Source organism: Hyposmocoma kahamanoa, unplaced genomic scaffold (genome assembly GCF_003589595.1).
Source record: "Hyposmocoma kahamanoa isolate Upper Pololo Valley unplaced genomic scaffold, ASM358959v1 66, whole genome shotgun sequence".
Taxonomy (NCBI): domain Eukaryota; kingdom Metazoa; phylum Arthropoda; class Insecta; order Lepidoptera; family Cosmopterigidae; genus Hyposmocoma; species Hyposmocoma kahamanoa.
In genome coordinates, this window is record NW_020653854.1 from 10,872,218 (window position 1) to 10,889,057 (window position 16,840).

At 36.2% G+C, this 16,840-nt stretch overlaps 1 protein-coding gene across 2 annotated transcripts in view; it reads left to right on the forward strand.

Moving 5' to 3' along the window:
* LOC113231728 (embryonic polarity protein dorsal-like) overlaps positions 1-15,301 on the forward strand; it is a 59,971-nt gene extending 44,670 nt beyond the window's left edge. Inside the window, exons 11-23 of one of the 2 annotated variants that reach the window (XM_026466215.1) lie at positions 1,175-1,421; positions 1,634-1,671; positions 1,754-1,816; positions 2,232-2,372; positions 3,427-3,536; positions 3,815-3,990; positions 5,578-5,715; positions 6,834-7,012; positions 8,131-8,241; positions 9,990-10,151; positions 10,783-10,953; positions 12,345-12,427; positions 13,609-15,301. In XM_026466215.1, coding sequence (XP_026322000.1) covers positions 1,175-1,421; positions 1,634-1,671; positions 1,754-1,816; positions 2,232-2,372; positions 3,427-3,536; positions 3,815-3,990; positions 5,578-5,715; positions 6,834-7,012; positions 8,131-8,241; positions 9,990-10,151; positions 10,783-10,953; positions 12,345-12,427; positions 13,609-13,624 — 1,635 coding nt within the window. In that variant the 3' untranslated portion in view covers positions 13,625-15,301. Of the gene's footprint in view, positions 1-1,174; positions 1,422-1,633; positions 1,672-1,753; positions 1,817-2,231; positions 2,373-3,426; positions 3,537-3,814; positions 3,991-5,577; positions 5,716-6,833; positions 7,013-8,130; positions 8,242-9,989; positions 10,152-10,782; positions 10,954-12,344; positions 12,969-13,608 lie in introns of those variants that run through there. The other variant, XM_026466216.1, reaches the window with a different exon arrangement.
* The last annotated feature ends 1,539 nt before the right edge of the window (positions 15,302-16,840 follow it).

Below are 16,840 nucleotides of genomic sequence, written 5' to 3' on the forward strand. Positions count from 1 at the left end.
TAGACGACCAAATTTTAATAGAGACGGAGGCAGGAGCTTGCCACCGACATGGAAGCCGTGTCCTCATGGTGCTCGATATGCAGCTGCAGATGTTAGTGGTAACGATGTGGTGAGCTTTGTGTGCTGGACTGTTCTCGACAACAATCCTACGGACAGCAGTAGCGAAGAAGAGTTCCAGGACGCGCTGACGCAACGTATCAGCTTCCCGAGTTCCCCACTGCGGAATGCGTCATCGGCGCGCGCGCAGAGAGCCACAGCGCGCAGTGTTAGACGTGACGCGGTCGCGAACGTTGCACTCAACCCCTGAAGAAGATCATTGATTATGGTCGAAACTAGTCGGAACGCTTCCGACTAAAATACTACGCGAGTAAGTCCCTTTACTTTTATATTATAATGTGTGATAACCGTGTTAGTTTTCATAATAAAAATAATAACAAACAGTTCATTTATATATAGACCTTCAAATTGATGTAGCAATGGGTTAGAAATTAATATAAATTCTTAATATATTTATTGGTTTTAATTTTGAGCAAATATAAATCTTAATATTATTCTCCCATCTCCATGTCCATTATAAATTTATCTAGTAGGGCCTCCTCCGATCTCGGATCCACAATGTCTTGCCAATTTCCTAATCCTGACAGCACATTGAGTATAAGTGTAAGTCTCGCCTAGCCATTGTGTTGTCGCCTAGAAGGTTGATTTCGTCCTGCTTCGGTATGCAGTGGCCATTGAGGAATTTTATGAGGGCTTCGTAGCTTAATTCTTCTACCTCCCTCGGCAACGCCAAGGCACTCCGAACTTGTAAATTGATTCACTCAGCGCACTCAGTAATATTGGTCTTCGTTGGACCGTCGCTATGTCGGTATCATTGTTTATGTCGCTAGCGATAACACATTGATTAATAGCTGTTAGTGCTCGAAAGGATACCAAACTTGACTCTCGTCGACATTTTTACATAAAACGCTAGTTCGCATGTCGTCACGTGTTATATACGACAGTCCGAGCCGAATGCCGTTTGTTGTACATTGATTTATTGACAGGCAGGTCAACGCTAAGGCGGACGCAGCCCGAAAACATGTAGACAAATGATACAAATAACAAATTTGTATAAACCTTTGTCTGGGGACTGCTGTAAGTTTTACATCCTTTATAAGTGATGATAAAATTACAGATTCCACCTGTACCAACGGTGCAGCCGACAACGAACAGCGACCTAATAGCAGATGCTTTATTGTACGGCACGGATCCACAACCCGTCAGCGAAAGCTCCATGATGTCCAGTCCCATGTTTGGTCAGCCTAACATTCCAGAACCACCCATCATACAACTCAATTCCTCTGAATTGGAAAGGTTGATTAACCACGACCCGCATTTGCCGTCTGAAGAGAGGAAACGTTTCTGCGAAACTGACTGGACTGGTGAGTACTAAGGCCATGCTAAGGTTTCTTAGAAATTATTTAAGAGAGACTTACTTTTACTATACACGGCGTAGCTTTTACATGTACAGTACAGTACATAGAATTATTAAGGATACTACCTACATGTGAATTCCAATAATAATTTATAGAAGTATATAAATAATGAAAAAAGTGCACTTGATACATCTAATTGCAAATGCATTTTGTTACAGAATATATGGCGTCTTTTGGAGAAAGTATTCCTGATAAGGTATTGTTAAGCACACGTAATGAATTTACTACAGCATTATTTGATGAAATGAAATAATACTATATGTTTTGTTTTCTTACAGTCCAATAGTATGAGTGATTTTATTCGGTCGTCGTTACAGTTAGCTGCCGATGGACCATCAAAGGTAAATTTTTTAACAATGTTACATAGTTACCTAGAAAAGTAAGCGTTGGTTTCTGTATTCGTTTGAGGAAATCTATGTCTAAGATCGAATTTTTAGTTAGCAATAGTAAACAGGCGTAAAGTGGGTTGCCAGTTTTTAATTTGTTTTAGTGAATACCCATTAATAATATTACTGCATTTAACGACCTCGGTGGCTCAACGTTTGCACTGTGGACGCTGCATGCGGAGGTCACCGGTTTTGAATACCGGTAGGACCAATTTGGGAAAATGAATTTTTGACCTGGGTGTTCTGGGAAGTGCCCCGGAGAGAAATCCGCTCTAGTAATCATCAGGGAATTCCCTAGTTTGAGACCAAGCAATTGGTGTGGTTGTCTGGCTCATTACTAGTATATCTTTATAAAAATGATTTTTTTTAGAATCTGAAAAAAGAACCATTGTCACCAACAAAAAGTACAAAAGTTAATGAGGAAAAGAAACTAAACATAGTGGACAAATCCAAGGGCACCAGCGAATATAACGCTTTTTACAAAGCGGAAGACGGTATGGAAGTTAAGAAGGTAATGATTTACAATAATTATTTTTGTCACTAACTATTAATATGAATAAATGAATGAAATGTTATTTATCATTTTTGTCAATACCCGTGAGTCACTAAGGCTTTACTAAATCATTCATAAAAAAAACATTTTAGTCTTGAAAGAATGTGATATTATTTCTTGCAACGTTAAAAATTATAATAACAACACAGAAGAATGGCAATTTTAGGATACCAAATTTCTCAAGACCAATTTCTTTTATAAAAGTTTTCCGAAATTATATACATATTTAGGGCGCTTCAGTAATTTTTAGTTCTTTTATTATGACTGCAAAAGCGGAGCGCTCGTGTCACGACAGTGGCGCTGCAACTGCGCTTCTAAATATTGTATGAAAATTAGTAGTGCTAAATTATATATACAGATCTATAACAACGAAGTGGCAAGGCAATGAATATGAATATGAATAATACATTATACATCGCGCTGCAGGGCACAGGTCTATCCTGGTGGAAAATTATTATATTACGCCTTAGGGCGCCTTCAAATTAGACGCTTGTAGAAGCACTGCAGTGGCGCTACAGCCGCGCCACTACTAATTTTCATACAATATTTAGAAGCGCAGCTGCAGCGCCACAGTCGCACCACGGGCGCGCCCACTTTTGCAGACTAGATATTCTATGAAAATTATTAGTGACGCGGCTGCACCGCCACAGTAGTGCCACTGCAGCGCTTCAATAAGCGTCTAATTTGAAGGCGCCCTTACCGGAATTATACCACTTCCACCACTTTGTGTAACTAATTCTGTACATTGTACAAAAATACGGCGTTATACATAATCCTCACGTCTTTTGAAAGTTTTTCGTTCATGAATTTTACTTTGTCACTTTATTAACTGTATTAAAACAGCTCATACGATAGTTCCGGGATTATTATAATATTATACATGTTATCTCTATGTTTGCCTATCGTAATGTAAGGACAATACTCGGTGTTAAAATTTTTCAAATCAATTACCTATTTTTCCTGGACTAATCTGACTGTTTGCCGATAATAATACCTTATTATTTGTCACTAGCTGGTGAAGGAAATATGCGACATTATCAAGAACAAAGGCGGCTATAAGAAACAATTCCTGAGAAGCAAATTGGAGAGGCTGTTTGAAATGCGACTCTCCAATGGAGATACGTAAGTCCATGCATCCCCAGTATAATCATAAGAATAAATATTTAAATTTGTGTTCACAAAAATCCTTGTCCCAATTGTGATCTATCTAATATATCTTGTTAAGATTTTAGTGCCCGTAATTCAAGGTTCATACAATGATTTTGTAACTCTTTCTGTGTCCGTCCGTGATTTAACTCGTATGTCAGAGATTTTAAATTGTTATTGTATCAATGTTATTCTATACCAAGAGATATCTTGTATATTCATAACGAGGATTAAAAACATTTTTTTCTCCCCAGTTTCCTTCACATGACCCTAAGCAACAACCAGCCGAGTTTTGAGTTCATAATAAAATTGATCCACTCAATACGGATGACGCACCTACTTAATTTCACTAATGACATGCAACAGACCATTTTACACCTCGCCGTCATACACGAGCTGCCTCAACTGGTCTCCTTCCTCGTAGCTAAAGGTACAGTGTAAAAGTTCTTTAGTCAAATAACAAGCCGCTTATATCCAACCATATACATCACACTGATATCCTCCTAGAAGAGGGTGTTCAGTCTATAGTCCATCAAGCTGGCCCTATAGTAGGTTAGACACTTCAGACCTCCAGAGTTATGCGACTATTCTTCTACATATAGGTTTCATTAGTATGCGTTCCATATAAGAGAATACTCCATTGAAATTGAAATTCTTGCTGTTTTTTTTTTTTTCAATTAAAATGACAGTTCATTATGCAACAGTGTTTGCAGGCGATAAATATTCTATCGACTGAATATTCGTTACGCTAATGCAATACATAGCCAAACTTGTTTGATTTGCAGGTTTACAAATTATTGTTATAATCTTAATCTTATTAAGCAATTTAAAAATATTATTTATCTACAGATACTACAATTAAAACCCATAAAGCCTGCTTTTCGTTACAGCTTAAACTATATAGTACATAAAGGATAACAAATTTCAAGTATGCATGTATATACGTATCAGAATTGTATATGTTTCCGTTGCTACTTACACAACTTATATCTGTGATTGTATAATCTGCTATAGGGCAGTAATTTGTATTAGAATTATTGTTCTAATTTATCGAAATCAATTAGTACAAAGTACAGACTTTACTAATTGATTTCTATAGTAATGGACTAACTAAGAATAAAGAAGACGATAACGTTACAATGCCATAACTATTTATATATTTTTTGTAAAATTGTATCTTTTTTCACAATTCATCGATAAAATTATCGACAACAACTGCATTCTAAAAGTTTACCCTGTAAACGTCATTTTACTTCGTCTTAAAAAAACTATAGTTTGTATTAATTAATAGAATCAGGTGTTACTTTGCGGAAATCCATGACAATAGAAATGGAAGTAATTTAATTTGCTACTCCGCAAACCCAGCGGTAAAGGTAAAGGTGAAATCGTGCAAAATAGCTGCGCTTATGTTGGATGTTTTTTCGGGCAGTTAATTTTCCTACCTTCTCTCTGCTTAAAATTAATAAAATAAATTGTAGAAAGCGCAACAACAGTCACAGACGCCACCACTTTTTTTGTTTTGCCTCTTAGGAAGCATTCACAGGAGTTGTTTTTATGTATTTAACCATCATTAAGTGAACCGTGAACCTTCACAGAATAGCAAATTAATTTACTTCCATTTATATTACAGCCTGTATTGTATGTGCTGATCGTATGTTGCGAAGTTATAATAATAATAACAACGCACACACTGAGCCCCGCACTAAGGAAACCCTAAGTCGCGAGTGCCATAGCCACACACATAGACAATCACAAATTACACCCAAACGCACAAGATAAGTAAATGTAGGCCTTACATATATTTTTCTCAGCCCGGTAATCGATCCCGGAACCACTGCGTGGCAGACCAGCATGGTAATCGTTCGGCCACGAAGGCAGTTTCTGCTGAATGTTGAAACCGAACAAAATCTCTTAGGATCGATACCTGTCATTGGACAGAGTTATTTTTATCACGTCAGCCTAACAAAGGTTTAAATAATGTTAATATTACAGCATATTCTCAATAAATCGTTTACAGGTTGCGATCCGATGGTGGCAGACAAAGAGGGAAACAACGCAGTACACTACGCAGTGATATGCAACACCTGTCTCAAGCCGATGCTGGAGGCAATCAAAATCAATCGTATCGCGTGTGACTTGGACGCCTACAATCATGGTAAGCTTGTGTGTTACATAGTAGGCACTTTCTACGGTCGATGCCGTAAAATACCTGCCCTCTGATCGACTATTCGGTTCTGAGTAGATCTATGTGAAGAAACGTGTTAACGAATTTAACATTTAACCTGTAAGCCGTAAAATTCAATTTTAGTTAATGCCCTTATAAAAAACTTTTTAAGCCAACTTGATCTTTAATTACATTACGTAAATACTAAAACCAAAAAGCTGGAATTCTTTTACACTTTTCTGTTGAATGCTTAAGGCTCTCATAACCAAAGACTAGGGAGGTGAGGCATCTTAGTGCATCGACTGTACCAAACGTGTACTTACTGTATCAACGTTTTTTCCAGTTTACGTTTTATAAATTATATAGACCGTAACACTGGGTACGGGTCAAGGTGGGTTTAACAAGTTCAGCAGACCCTGCGGTAATCCACCAAATACAAGTGTGTTAGACCCGTTCTTAAGGCATGATGTGAAACGTTTGGTTTTCGCGGAGGATACGAGTATCGAAGTTTCTGCTTTCAAAGTTGTGTAGTCTAATGTTGAAACGAAACTCACGTACCTCTGCACAGCTGTGAAGCTAGGTACTTTTAGCAATACTTTCATGTAACTTAAAGTTGGTAAGTACCAAATCTAAGTTACAAAAATCTTTTTTCAGTCAAATTTTCTAATTAATGTAAATAAATAGTAAATTATAACAAATTATGTACACTAGTACATAATCATAATTTAAAAAATAGGTAAATAAGTGATCGACGAAGATTTCGTAGCGCTTGGTGAAGCGGGTGGCGGGGTCACTGCCCTTACGTGGTGCCCACAACTTCGAGAAAATTTTGCAAAACTTTACTAGATACAATTAGCCAGAATATTGAACAGAGTAATTTTTTAAATCTTTTTACATGATTTAGCATTCTTTCTATGATTAACTTCTTAAATATGGCGAGAATGCAAATCAACACACTGTATAACATATAATCACAAAGATCAATGATAAAAGGGGCATTAGCATACTCTAAGTTGATTTACAATTTGTGGGTTTGGGGAATGGCGCCAAATGAAAAATCAGTCAATGTCAATTAAAACCTTTCTCATTGTTACATGTGTCACACACAGAAAAGCAAACAGCGCTGCACTTAGCGGCAATCTACAACTCTGAATCAAGCGCGGAACTACTCCTACGCCACGGTGCTAGCTACCTCGCGCGCGACAGCGAGGGTCGTACACCACTACACCTAGCCACTTACGACGATTATCTCGGTGTTACGAAAACGTTATTGCAATTTGTCAAGCCTGTAAGTATCATACCATTTCTTCTAGCAAGGCCTGCTAAAGGTCACGCTCTGTAGACGGCGGTACATACATAGATATACGTTCTGTAATGATAATTCTCAGGTTTGTTTTCTCTGGCCAATTTCGGTGGTGTTTTTTTATTATTGGAGTATTCGAGTTATGAAATATTATTTAATAATTATCATGAAATATTAAATAATATTTCATGATAAAATTCTTGAATATTTAAATAATAAGAATTGCCACCGTAATTAGGTAGAGAAAACTAATCAGAAAATTTTTACGATAACTCTGTTGTCGACTGATTCGAATAGATATCGTACGATTTCTTTTCATTTTTATTCACAATAACCGAATCGAACGTCAAACTGTCGTATTCGAAACCGAACCGAAGTGACGTCACGCCCGTACGATTACTTGTACTTCTCGACCGGCAAAGGCTACATAAGTTATTCAGAACACAGTTATCGAATGTAAGTTACCGAACGTCCTATTGTTTACAAAACAAGAATGTAATATGGAAATCTTTTATTATTTTAAATAAAATCTGGATTTTGTTCAATTTTATTAATTTATTTTAATGTGAGGCTAATCCATTCCCATATCTTAAGCCTTAAAAATGTATATATAAGAATTTCATTTTTCTTATAGACTATATTCGCCGACTAACTCCGTAAATTTTGTTGAATAACGATATTGTATCCGAATCCGAATCGACCGTTTTAAGTCGAATGTTCTGAATAGCTCGGAAAGCGCCCTTCGATTCAAGAACGATATACAATCGAACGATTCGGTTAAGATGTTGAAGAGTTCTGAATCGGGGTCCTGCTTAGCAAGTCGATGGCTTTGTTTAGAGTTCCCTGACAGTCAAATTCGACAGTACTATCAATTAAATATCACGAACGGACTATTAATACATGTAATGATAAATTAATAATTGCCATTTAGGACATGGAATAGGGGAGAGTCTAAAGAAGATATCCAAAATAACAATAATAAATGCCAGGTAATCACGCTACACTTACGAAAATTCGCTTCTAGCTTTCTCGTTGTATGGCAATGTAATATGAACCTTTCTGTTCAATAAAGTAATTAAAATGTTTTAAACTTACTTTTCTAGGATGACATCGACGCAACAGACGGAAGTGGCAACACTGCTCTACAAATCGTTTGCGGGTGCAGTCAGCGACAGAATACGCTTGAAATCGTTAAATTATTATTAGAAAAGAAGGTAAATTTAATACACTTGATGCTAACAGAAGATAGCCATTTGAATATTCTGGTCACATGAACATTGGATTAATAAAATAAAAACAAGAGTATTTATTGTTTTTATTACAAAATTTTCTGTGATTGGATGTTCAATTATGTTAGGTAGTTATCACACTTGTTACCGCGGAATCGGCTTAAACCGGTAAAAAGCTTTATTTCCATGGAATAGGAGCGAAAAAGACGTCGCGCTTATCGCATCCGTGCGGACCGCTAACGCAAAACGGATCTCATTTTTCGCTCTTATTTATTACATGGATATAAAGTTTTTTTCTGACCGACTTAATGCGATTCCGTGTTGATAAGTGTGGTGAATCCCTTACTTGGTTCCATTAGTCAGTGATTATGCGAAATGGGAGAGGTAGGTTGTAGCTCGCACATACGGTAAGGCATTCACTACCTGTACTAAACCATGTCTTCAATACAATCCGCATTCGAGTTCACAATCGAGTCATCCACCAAGGAGAATGGTCCTTAGGACAGTTACACTACACTCATAGACCATAAGCACTACTGAAGTCAGTGGCGGATGACTCGTATAAATACTGGCGTCAATTCTGGTATAATCTTTTGCAAACATAATATAAACACTATTTTTGTTTATCTTACTTTTGTTCATGTTCAGTTGTTATGTTTGTGGAGAGAAATAAATACAATATTATTATTATTATTATAATCTAATATACTTTTTGCAAAAATATTATGTTACATAAATAATATACGTATTCACACCCCTCATGGAACAATGGCATAAGTAGAGTTACGTCAAAAACATTTATTACTCCATTGGATACAGAAAAATATACCGACTTCCTCTTCAATTCTTGCAACTCTGTCGACTAAAATTGTAGATAGAGTTACAAGAATTGGAGAAGATGTGGGTTATATTATTTTGTATCTACTGGAGCAATATACATTTATGACGTAACTCCACTTATGCCATTCTTCAATGAGGGGTGCGAACACCGACGTTAGACGAATAATCGTCCAAAACTTTTTACACATTTTTTTATCATATCCAGGTTTGTTTTTAAAATACTAGCAACCTCACAGGACTAAATTACTAACATCATAAACAACAACTTTTGTTCCGTGACTTTAACAAAACATGATAAATTTACCAAAAATAAACTTTTAGGTTTTTTGTACTATCTGACACTTAGATCTATATTTTTAGTAAGGTAGTTAGTTCAAACATGCAAGCGTCCTCTCCGTCGACTCCCTCTTTTTACACAGAGTTTTTTACACCGTTTAAAGCGATCTATTTAAATATTTTTATTTTTGTAAGAAAGTAAAATCTAACAAATTATCAAAAATTGTTAGTAACATAGTTCGGCGAGGTTGTTAGTATTTGACAAATAGCCCTATATAACCTCTTTTTTTTTTCGCAAAAATACACCTCTCACGCTATTAAATTAAATTTTATTTCTGATATGACATTTTTTTTCGAAATTACTCCATCAGGAGCAGAGTTATTTACTTTTCCTGTAAACTTGATGTTTTGATGCTAAACGTTTTATCGGTGGACCCGATATGTCTAATAAGTATGAAGACTAGTATAGAATACAGAGACGTTGAATTCAATTGAATTAAAATTTCGTATAGCTTTTTAACGAACTAAAGAAAGATATAAATGGACAGAATATACAATAAACTTCATGGTGACATCACGTTTTACGTATTTACGAACGAAGATGTAAATATTTTCAGGCGGATCCATTAACGCACGAAGTGAATAACGAGCCGGCGTGCAAACTGGCACGGGACAAACCGGCCCTGGATCAACTGCTGCGGAAGCACGTACCGCTGATAATCGTCGACGAGGAGATCAAGTCTGAGCCCGAGGACGACTTCGAATCCGCCGATGAAGGGGTAAGTATTATTGATAAATTGAAATTAATTTTATGTCTTAACAATCAAAAGGTTAACATACAAATATATGATATGCCGAAATTATTAATACAAAAGAAAATTATTATTCTTACATATTTTCGGGGAAATCAGTTGTACATCAAAATGATAATCATTTAGTGAATAACCACAGAAGTCTTAAAATCTATATCATTAGTACATTGTCTCCTCTAATACCTCAGCTGAATAATATTTTATTCTAGAGCTTTCATAGGGAGACCTCGCTTATTAACACGGAATCGCATTAAGCCAGACAGAAAAAAAGACCATTTCCCATGTTTTTTTAACTATGTATATATATCAAGTGACGGGACAAACAAGGTCGAACTGATAATGAGCTATACGCCTGTCCATAAAAGTTGCAGTGCCACTCAGAGCTTTAAATTCCAAAGATCTGAGGGGCACTGCCACTGCGACCATCAACCTGAGACGTATGTAGACAAGTCCCCTGTCCCTGTAGTTTCACCAGATGTAATAAGAGAGAACAATATTTTTAGCGTCGACTGAGTGGAAACAAAGCTTTTTTTGACCGACTCTTGCCGATTTCCCGGTAATAAGTGTGGTGACCCTAAGTTAAAAAACATTGCGACAGGAGGGTAGCGAAGGCGGTCTGTGTGAGCTGTCGCTGTACTGCGGCGCGGTGGCGGCGCGGCTGGACCGCGGCGGTTGGCGGCACCTGGCCGCGCGTTTGCGCCACGACGCTCTGCTCTCCTGGCTGGCGCACACGCGCAGCCCCACCGCCACGCTGCTCGCGCACATCAAGGTATGCATGTATGCAAGGTACAGGCATACCTCGCCCTCTCGACTATGTTAGGGTCCCTCTGCCTATCATGCCTATTGCAATTATTGATGGCATATAGCACGAGGCAAACGTAAGAATATAAGATGTCGGTTCGGTTATGTAGATAATGCTGAAAACTTATAATGTCATGTAACTCCAGAGATATTTATTTATGTCTATATGTTGGATTTTTTACTGATCTAAGAAATTAAGACTTTAGGAACCGTTTGGCGCATATAACTAATAAATTGATAATATTGTGGATTGGATCCTTTTTGCTTAACTACGTCCAATTTATCTATTACCATTATATTATTAATCTTCTGACTTATTGCATACCTATATGGGGAGGTACGTACGAAACTTTACTGCTCAGACTAGAGAGAGCACAAAGACATATCCTTAAGTCATATCTTTTAGGCGTAGAGACTATCCGACAAGAGAACTTTGAGAACGTCGGTTTGTTTGAAAAACAAATATACGCGATTTAAATCCGGAAAAATAGTTTCATTTCCTAAGAGAACTTTACTTAGATTGTAGAGTTCTAACAGTGAGGCAGTTATATATCTTACGTGTTTCGCCGTCACTCTGTGTTACCCTTGGACAAAAAACCATTCTACGTAGATCTAGTTGTCTTGTCTGTCCTCTAGTACAAATTCGCACCGCATTTTCGAGTCGTCAATTTCTTGCTCTGAGCCCAAGACTCTACAATAAGGTTAATAAAATTGTACATATTTATACGTTTAGCAAATTCGAAGTTAAGCAAAGATTGGTCACATGGTTATTAACATTAAACCATGAAGCGACCAAACAGCTTCTTATAACGACATTTTAAATTGTGTTAAGAGTATTTAAATTTAGAAGATTACATATTTATAACTTTTTCTTGTACTGATGTAGGTATTATAATCCTATTGGAACCACAAAATTTTCACAGTGCATAATTGTTTAAAATGTTTATGCCTTGATTTAGAGAATCTCCTGAAACACAGGTCTAATACCTAGTTCAGGAGTTGGAAGTTCATATATAAATAATAAAGTAAATTATGTTGTACGTCTTTAGTATTTGTAACATTATGTGTAACCTGCATATGTAAAGTACGAAAAAAATATTATTATTATTATCAAAGCTTCTCTAATTTGTAGTGATAATAAACAAATCAACTAGAGCGCGCTTATTGCACAGATTTGTATGGATAACGCCGGCTATTCTTTTATTTTATTTGACGATGACTCGCTAAATCATCGAACATATTATGATCACATAACGCATGTGTCGTGATCGACCCGGGTCATCAGGATTGATTGATCGACACAGGTCTAATACGTGTTCATTCGCAGAAATAATTAATTTCATGCTAATTTTGTTTCAGGAATCGGGCGACAATTTAACATCGAGAGCATTAGCAATGCATTTAGAAGAGTTAGGGGAAATTGAAGCCGCCAATATCATAAGGCAATATATTGATTGACAGTTACTTTTACGTATAATGTAACATTTTGTTACTGTTGAGTAATCTAAATACTTGTTGATCTGTCATACAAAGGTTGGTTTTGATCCCTAGAAATTCGCATTTTTTTATTACATTTTATAGAAATAAGACGATCAGCTTATACAAGTTTGTGATACTTTCTAAACAATGAAAACCTTTTTAAAGGTTTCACGTTTATGAATAATTCACACTGACTACATAGGTTTCTCCCAATTTGTACGTCCGCAATTATTTCTAAGCAGAAAATGTATAGTACGTGGTAATTGAATGAATTTGCTTTATCCTTACAATATTTTAATATAAATTTATACTAACGACAGGTTAATAAGTTTTATCGTGTATATTAGATGGTAATTGAATTTATTGCTGTAGATAAGAAAAAATATTGAAATTAGAATTTTTAATAGTTAGAGCACGTAATAAATAAACGCATATTTGTCAGCAATGCACGCATAAAAATATGAATTGTTACATTTCAATATAGCAAATAAACCCTGCGTGAACGTTGAAGAGTCTTAACATTTATACAATTATTAATACAAAGATCGAACACTGAGAAAAAATTCCTTCGATTCGGCAGGATTCGAACCGACGTCTTCTAGCAAACCGTGTCTGACGCTATGCCAACTAAGCCACAGAACGAACCAGCGGACCTCACGAGTTTTCCCATGCTTTTTTTTTAATATATAATAGACACACGCTTGGCCACAATCTCACCTGATGTTAAGCAACGATGTGTAAAAAATGCCTATTCACATGTGCTTGTTGTTGGATATTTGTATTTGGTTTTTCAACGACTTTTTAATTAAATACAAATTTAATTACAGATAATAGCGACATCTCTCGCCAGGGCTGGTAGCTGTAAAGTTACCTAACTGAGTGACGAAATACTTTCATAGATTTCTCATAGATGGCGTTACGGCTACAAGTTCGTTGAAAAACCAAATACAAAGACACGACAATAAGCACATGGAAAAATTCGTAAGGTCCGTTGGTTCGTTCCGTAGCTTAGCTGGCATAGGGTCTGGCACGATTTGCTAGAAGACGTCGGTATGAATCCGGCCGTCTCTCCGAATCTTTGTATTAATAATTATAACGAGCTAGTGTAGTAATTTCTCAAAAAATAATTGTATATCCATTCAATACAAATTTATTCTTAACATTGACTTACATTTCAGCAGTGTATACACCTGGTTTTTTTTTTTTCAATATTTATAGCAAAATCCAAATGACGTTAGACTACGTAGGATATTGACTCAAATGTATTTTTCAGTTTAGGGGTTGGACGTCATTTGTAAGCACGCGATCGCATCATCCATGTACACTTATTGCACCGCATGTAAGCACTTTGCATGCGACAGCGCGTGCTAACGCGCTATACAGCATACATACGCGGCCAATTGAATCGATTACGACGGTATCGCTCCTTGCGAATTAGTGGGGTCCAACCATAAAATTACCTAGATAGTAAGAGACTGTGATAATAAGTGGCTTATGTTAACGAGTTACAAAAACTGTAGGAGAATCATACACGCCCCAGTTGGGTACGAGACTCCTCAAAGCGGAGGGTTTAGGCCAAATACTGTTAACAAGTTTAAGTTTTATTATACAATTTAAGTAATGCACTCATTAGCTAAGCTCAGTCCACTTACACACGTGGTACTGCGATGCAATAAAATATTCTGCCGCCGTAAGTTGAAAAAGCTGTATTGCTGTGATCAGCAAAAAAAAAGACGAATGCGCCACTGTTTACATTTTTTTCCTAGGTGGATTAGGCATGAAGTTACCATAAGAGAAAAGGGCGTAAGTACCCACATTTTATGGTCAAAATAAGTTATATGGACCCATTTACAAAACAACTTGGTAAAAAGCCGTAATTGCATATAAACGTCATTTCGTTTTAACTACATATTTCAATGATATAAGTTTTTAATAAATCATATAAATAAAGGAACGAAAAGACGCAAGTATCATTTAACTTTCTAAATCTTCCTCAGAGCTATTATACTCTGTATGTAGTTACTGAAAAGTGTTAATTTCCCAGATGACGGTTACACAATGTATGTGAGCAATTTAAACTAAAAGGTATTTCCAATGTTACCTTTCACTTATACAATAAAAATCTAGAAAATGTCAAGCTACGACATTGGAAAGACATTGTAACCACATACTGCCATTTCATCTTATCATTACACTGACGTTAACAATAGTGTTTTAATTATACTAAGTTGAAAAGGCATAAGTGGTTACTTGCACGGTGGGCACCTTACCTAGTATTGAGTATTTTTACGAACATTGTTTTACTAAGTTGAAAATGGAAAAAGGGTCATCATTAAATAATGAAGCATAAATAATAAAATATTTTAATTCTAAATTTTGCGTATAATATAGGTTTATCTTACTGCGTCTACAGAAAGTGTGTACGTTTTTTTCTGTTTGGAAACAGCAGATGTTTTCTCATTTCATTTCTTTAAATATTATTTTCTCAGTTTTGAGTTGTTGTCACAAGCGCCCTTTCAACTAACGGCGGCAGTATTCATTGGGTTTCTTAACAATAACACTTAACGACTCGAGCTAGAATGCGATTGATAAACACGTTTATGTGGTTTCGTGTGTGTTCTGCCCCACAGTAGCGCACCGCCAGTGCGGGTCATTTTGGTCGAAATCCATTTATCAGCTCGTTTAGTAAATAGAACTTGCTTTTAGTGATTAAATAGGGTGCGGTGCAAATACGTGATGATAAGTGGAGATCGACCATTTCAGTCGTCTCAAGTTTTTATTATACTTAATTAGTGCATATTTTAGTATAAGGCCAAATTGTTTTTAATGAAATTAAATGTTATTTTTAAAGAGCTTTTTATTTTCATTTTTAATGAGCCTTTTGGTTTACTTTCAAAGCTTAATTGAATGATAATTAAAACTAGTTAGACATAGAGTAAGCAGATATAAATAATATTGTTTTCATTAGAAATAAGAAGTTAGTTTAGGAAATGAAATTATTTTTCTTTTTTCAAACAAACCAACGTTATGGGCCCTTTACAGCTGCCATTGTCACGATTGACTGAGGTGGTACAGAATATTAATGCAAACCACCCTATTTTTTTATTATTAATTAAATACCTTATTTTTAATTTTACAAAGAAACATTCCGATTTACGTTACATTACGTGTTACGAATTATTTTATAGAATGAATTTTTATAAAGTTAAATTTATTATTAATTAATAATAGAAATTAGAATAAATTAAAGCATATTAAATCTGCCGATGCGGCATCAGCGGTTCCGAGACTTGCCTATTTCCGTTTCTTATGGATGGCCAATTAACTTCCGCAAAGTAAGAGTGCGGCGTCAGCGGATCCGAGAGTGACTTATTTCCGGTTATTATGGACGGCCAACTAACTTCCGCAAAGTAAGAGTTAATTAGTACTGCAGTCTTATGTCTATTTAGGATTTTTCATCAGAGGAAATACCCCTTCGGTACAATCGGTCTACCTTCCCGATCGGTCCACTTTCACTATTCGTCTACTTTCCCTATCGGTCCACTTGTCCAAATGGTCCACTTTCCCGATTCGTCTATTTCCCATTTCGTCTACTTTCCCGATCGGTACACTTGTTTTACCCGGTTCGTCCATTTCCCATTTCGTCTACTTTCGAATCATTTCGTCTAATTTCGAATTCAATCGGTCCACTTGTCAAAATAATCCACTTTGCAAATTCCTAAAAATTTATGTAAGTTAATAAAATTTAAAAAAAAAAATTCGTTTTACATATTTTCAAAGGCAGTTTGTAATTGCATAATTGCAGAGTTGTCATGGAGTACATTTTTTATATTTTTGATACTGATGACCGCTTTACATTAACCATGATTTGAAAAAACAAAATCAAGTAGACAGTTCGTTTTTAACAGACTCCAAAACGTGTACGCTATAACTCAACGGCATTTGGGAACCGATTTTGATGATGCTTCTTTGTTGGAAAGAGGGGAGTGGTGCATTTAAATTTGAAGAAAATATTCCATCTCTAAGGGTGGCAAACTAGAACGTGAATCCGGATTCGCGCACTTTCCGGTAACCGATTTCAATAAAACTTGACAAATAGATGTAATTCCACGAACTTTTGAGTCGGTTTTTTTAGTACTCTGTACTGAGATTATCTGAGTAGACGCATCATTAAACTAGACCTATCGGGAAAGTAGACCGATCGGAAAAGTAGACGAAATGGGAAATAAACGAATCGGGAAAAACAAGTGGACCGATCAGGAAAATAGATGAATGGTGAAAGTGGACCGATCGGGAAAATAGACCAATTGTACCGAAGGGACTGGATCCCAAACTGGTGGTACGGAGAAACCATCTTCCCTGGAGAAATTAGAATG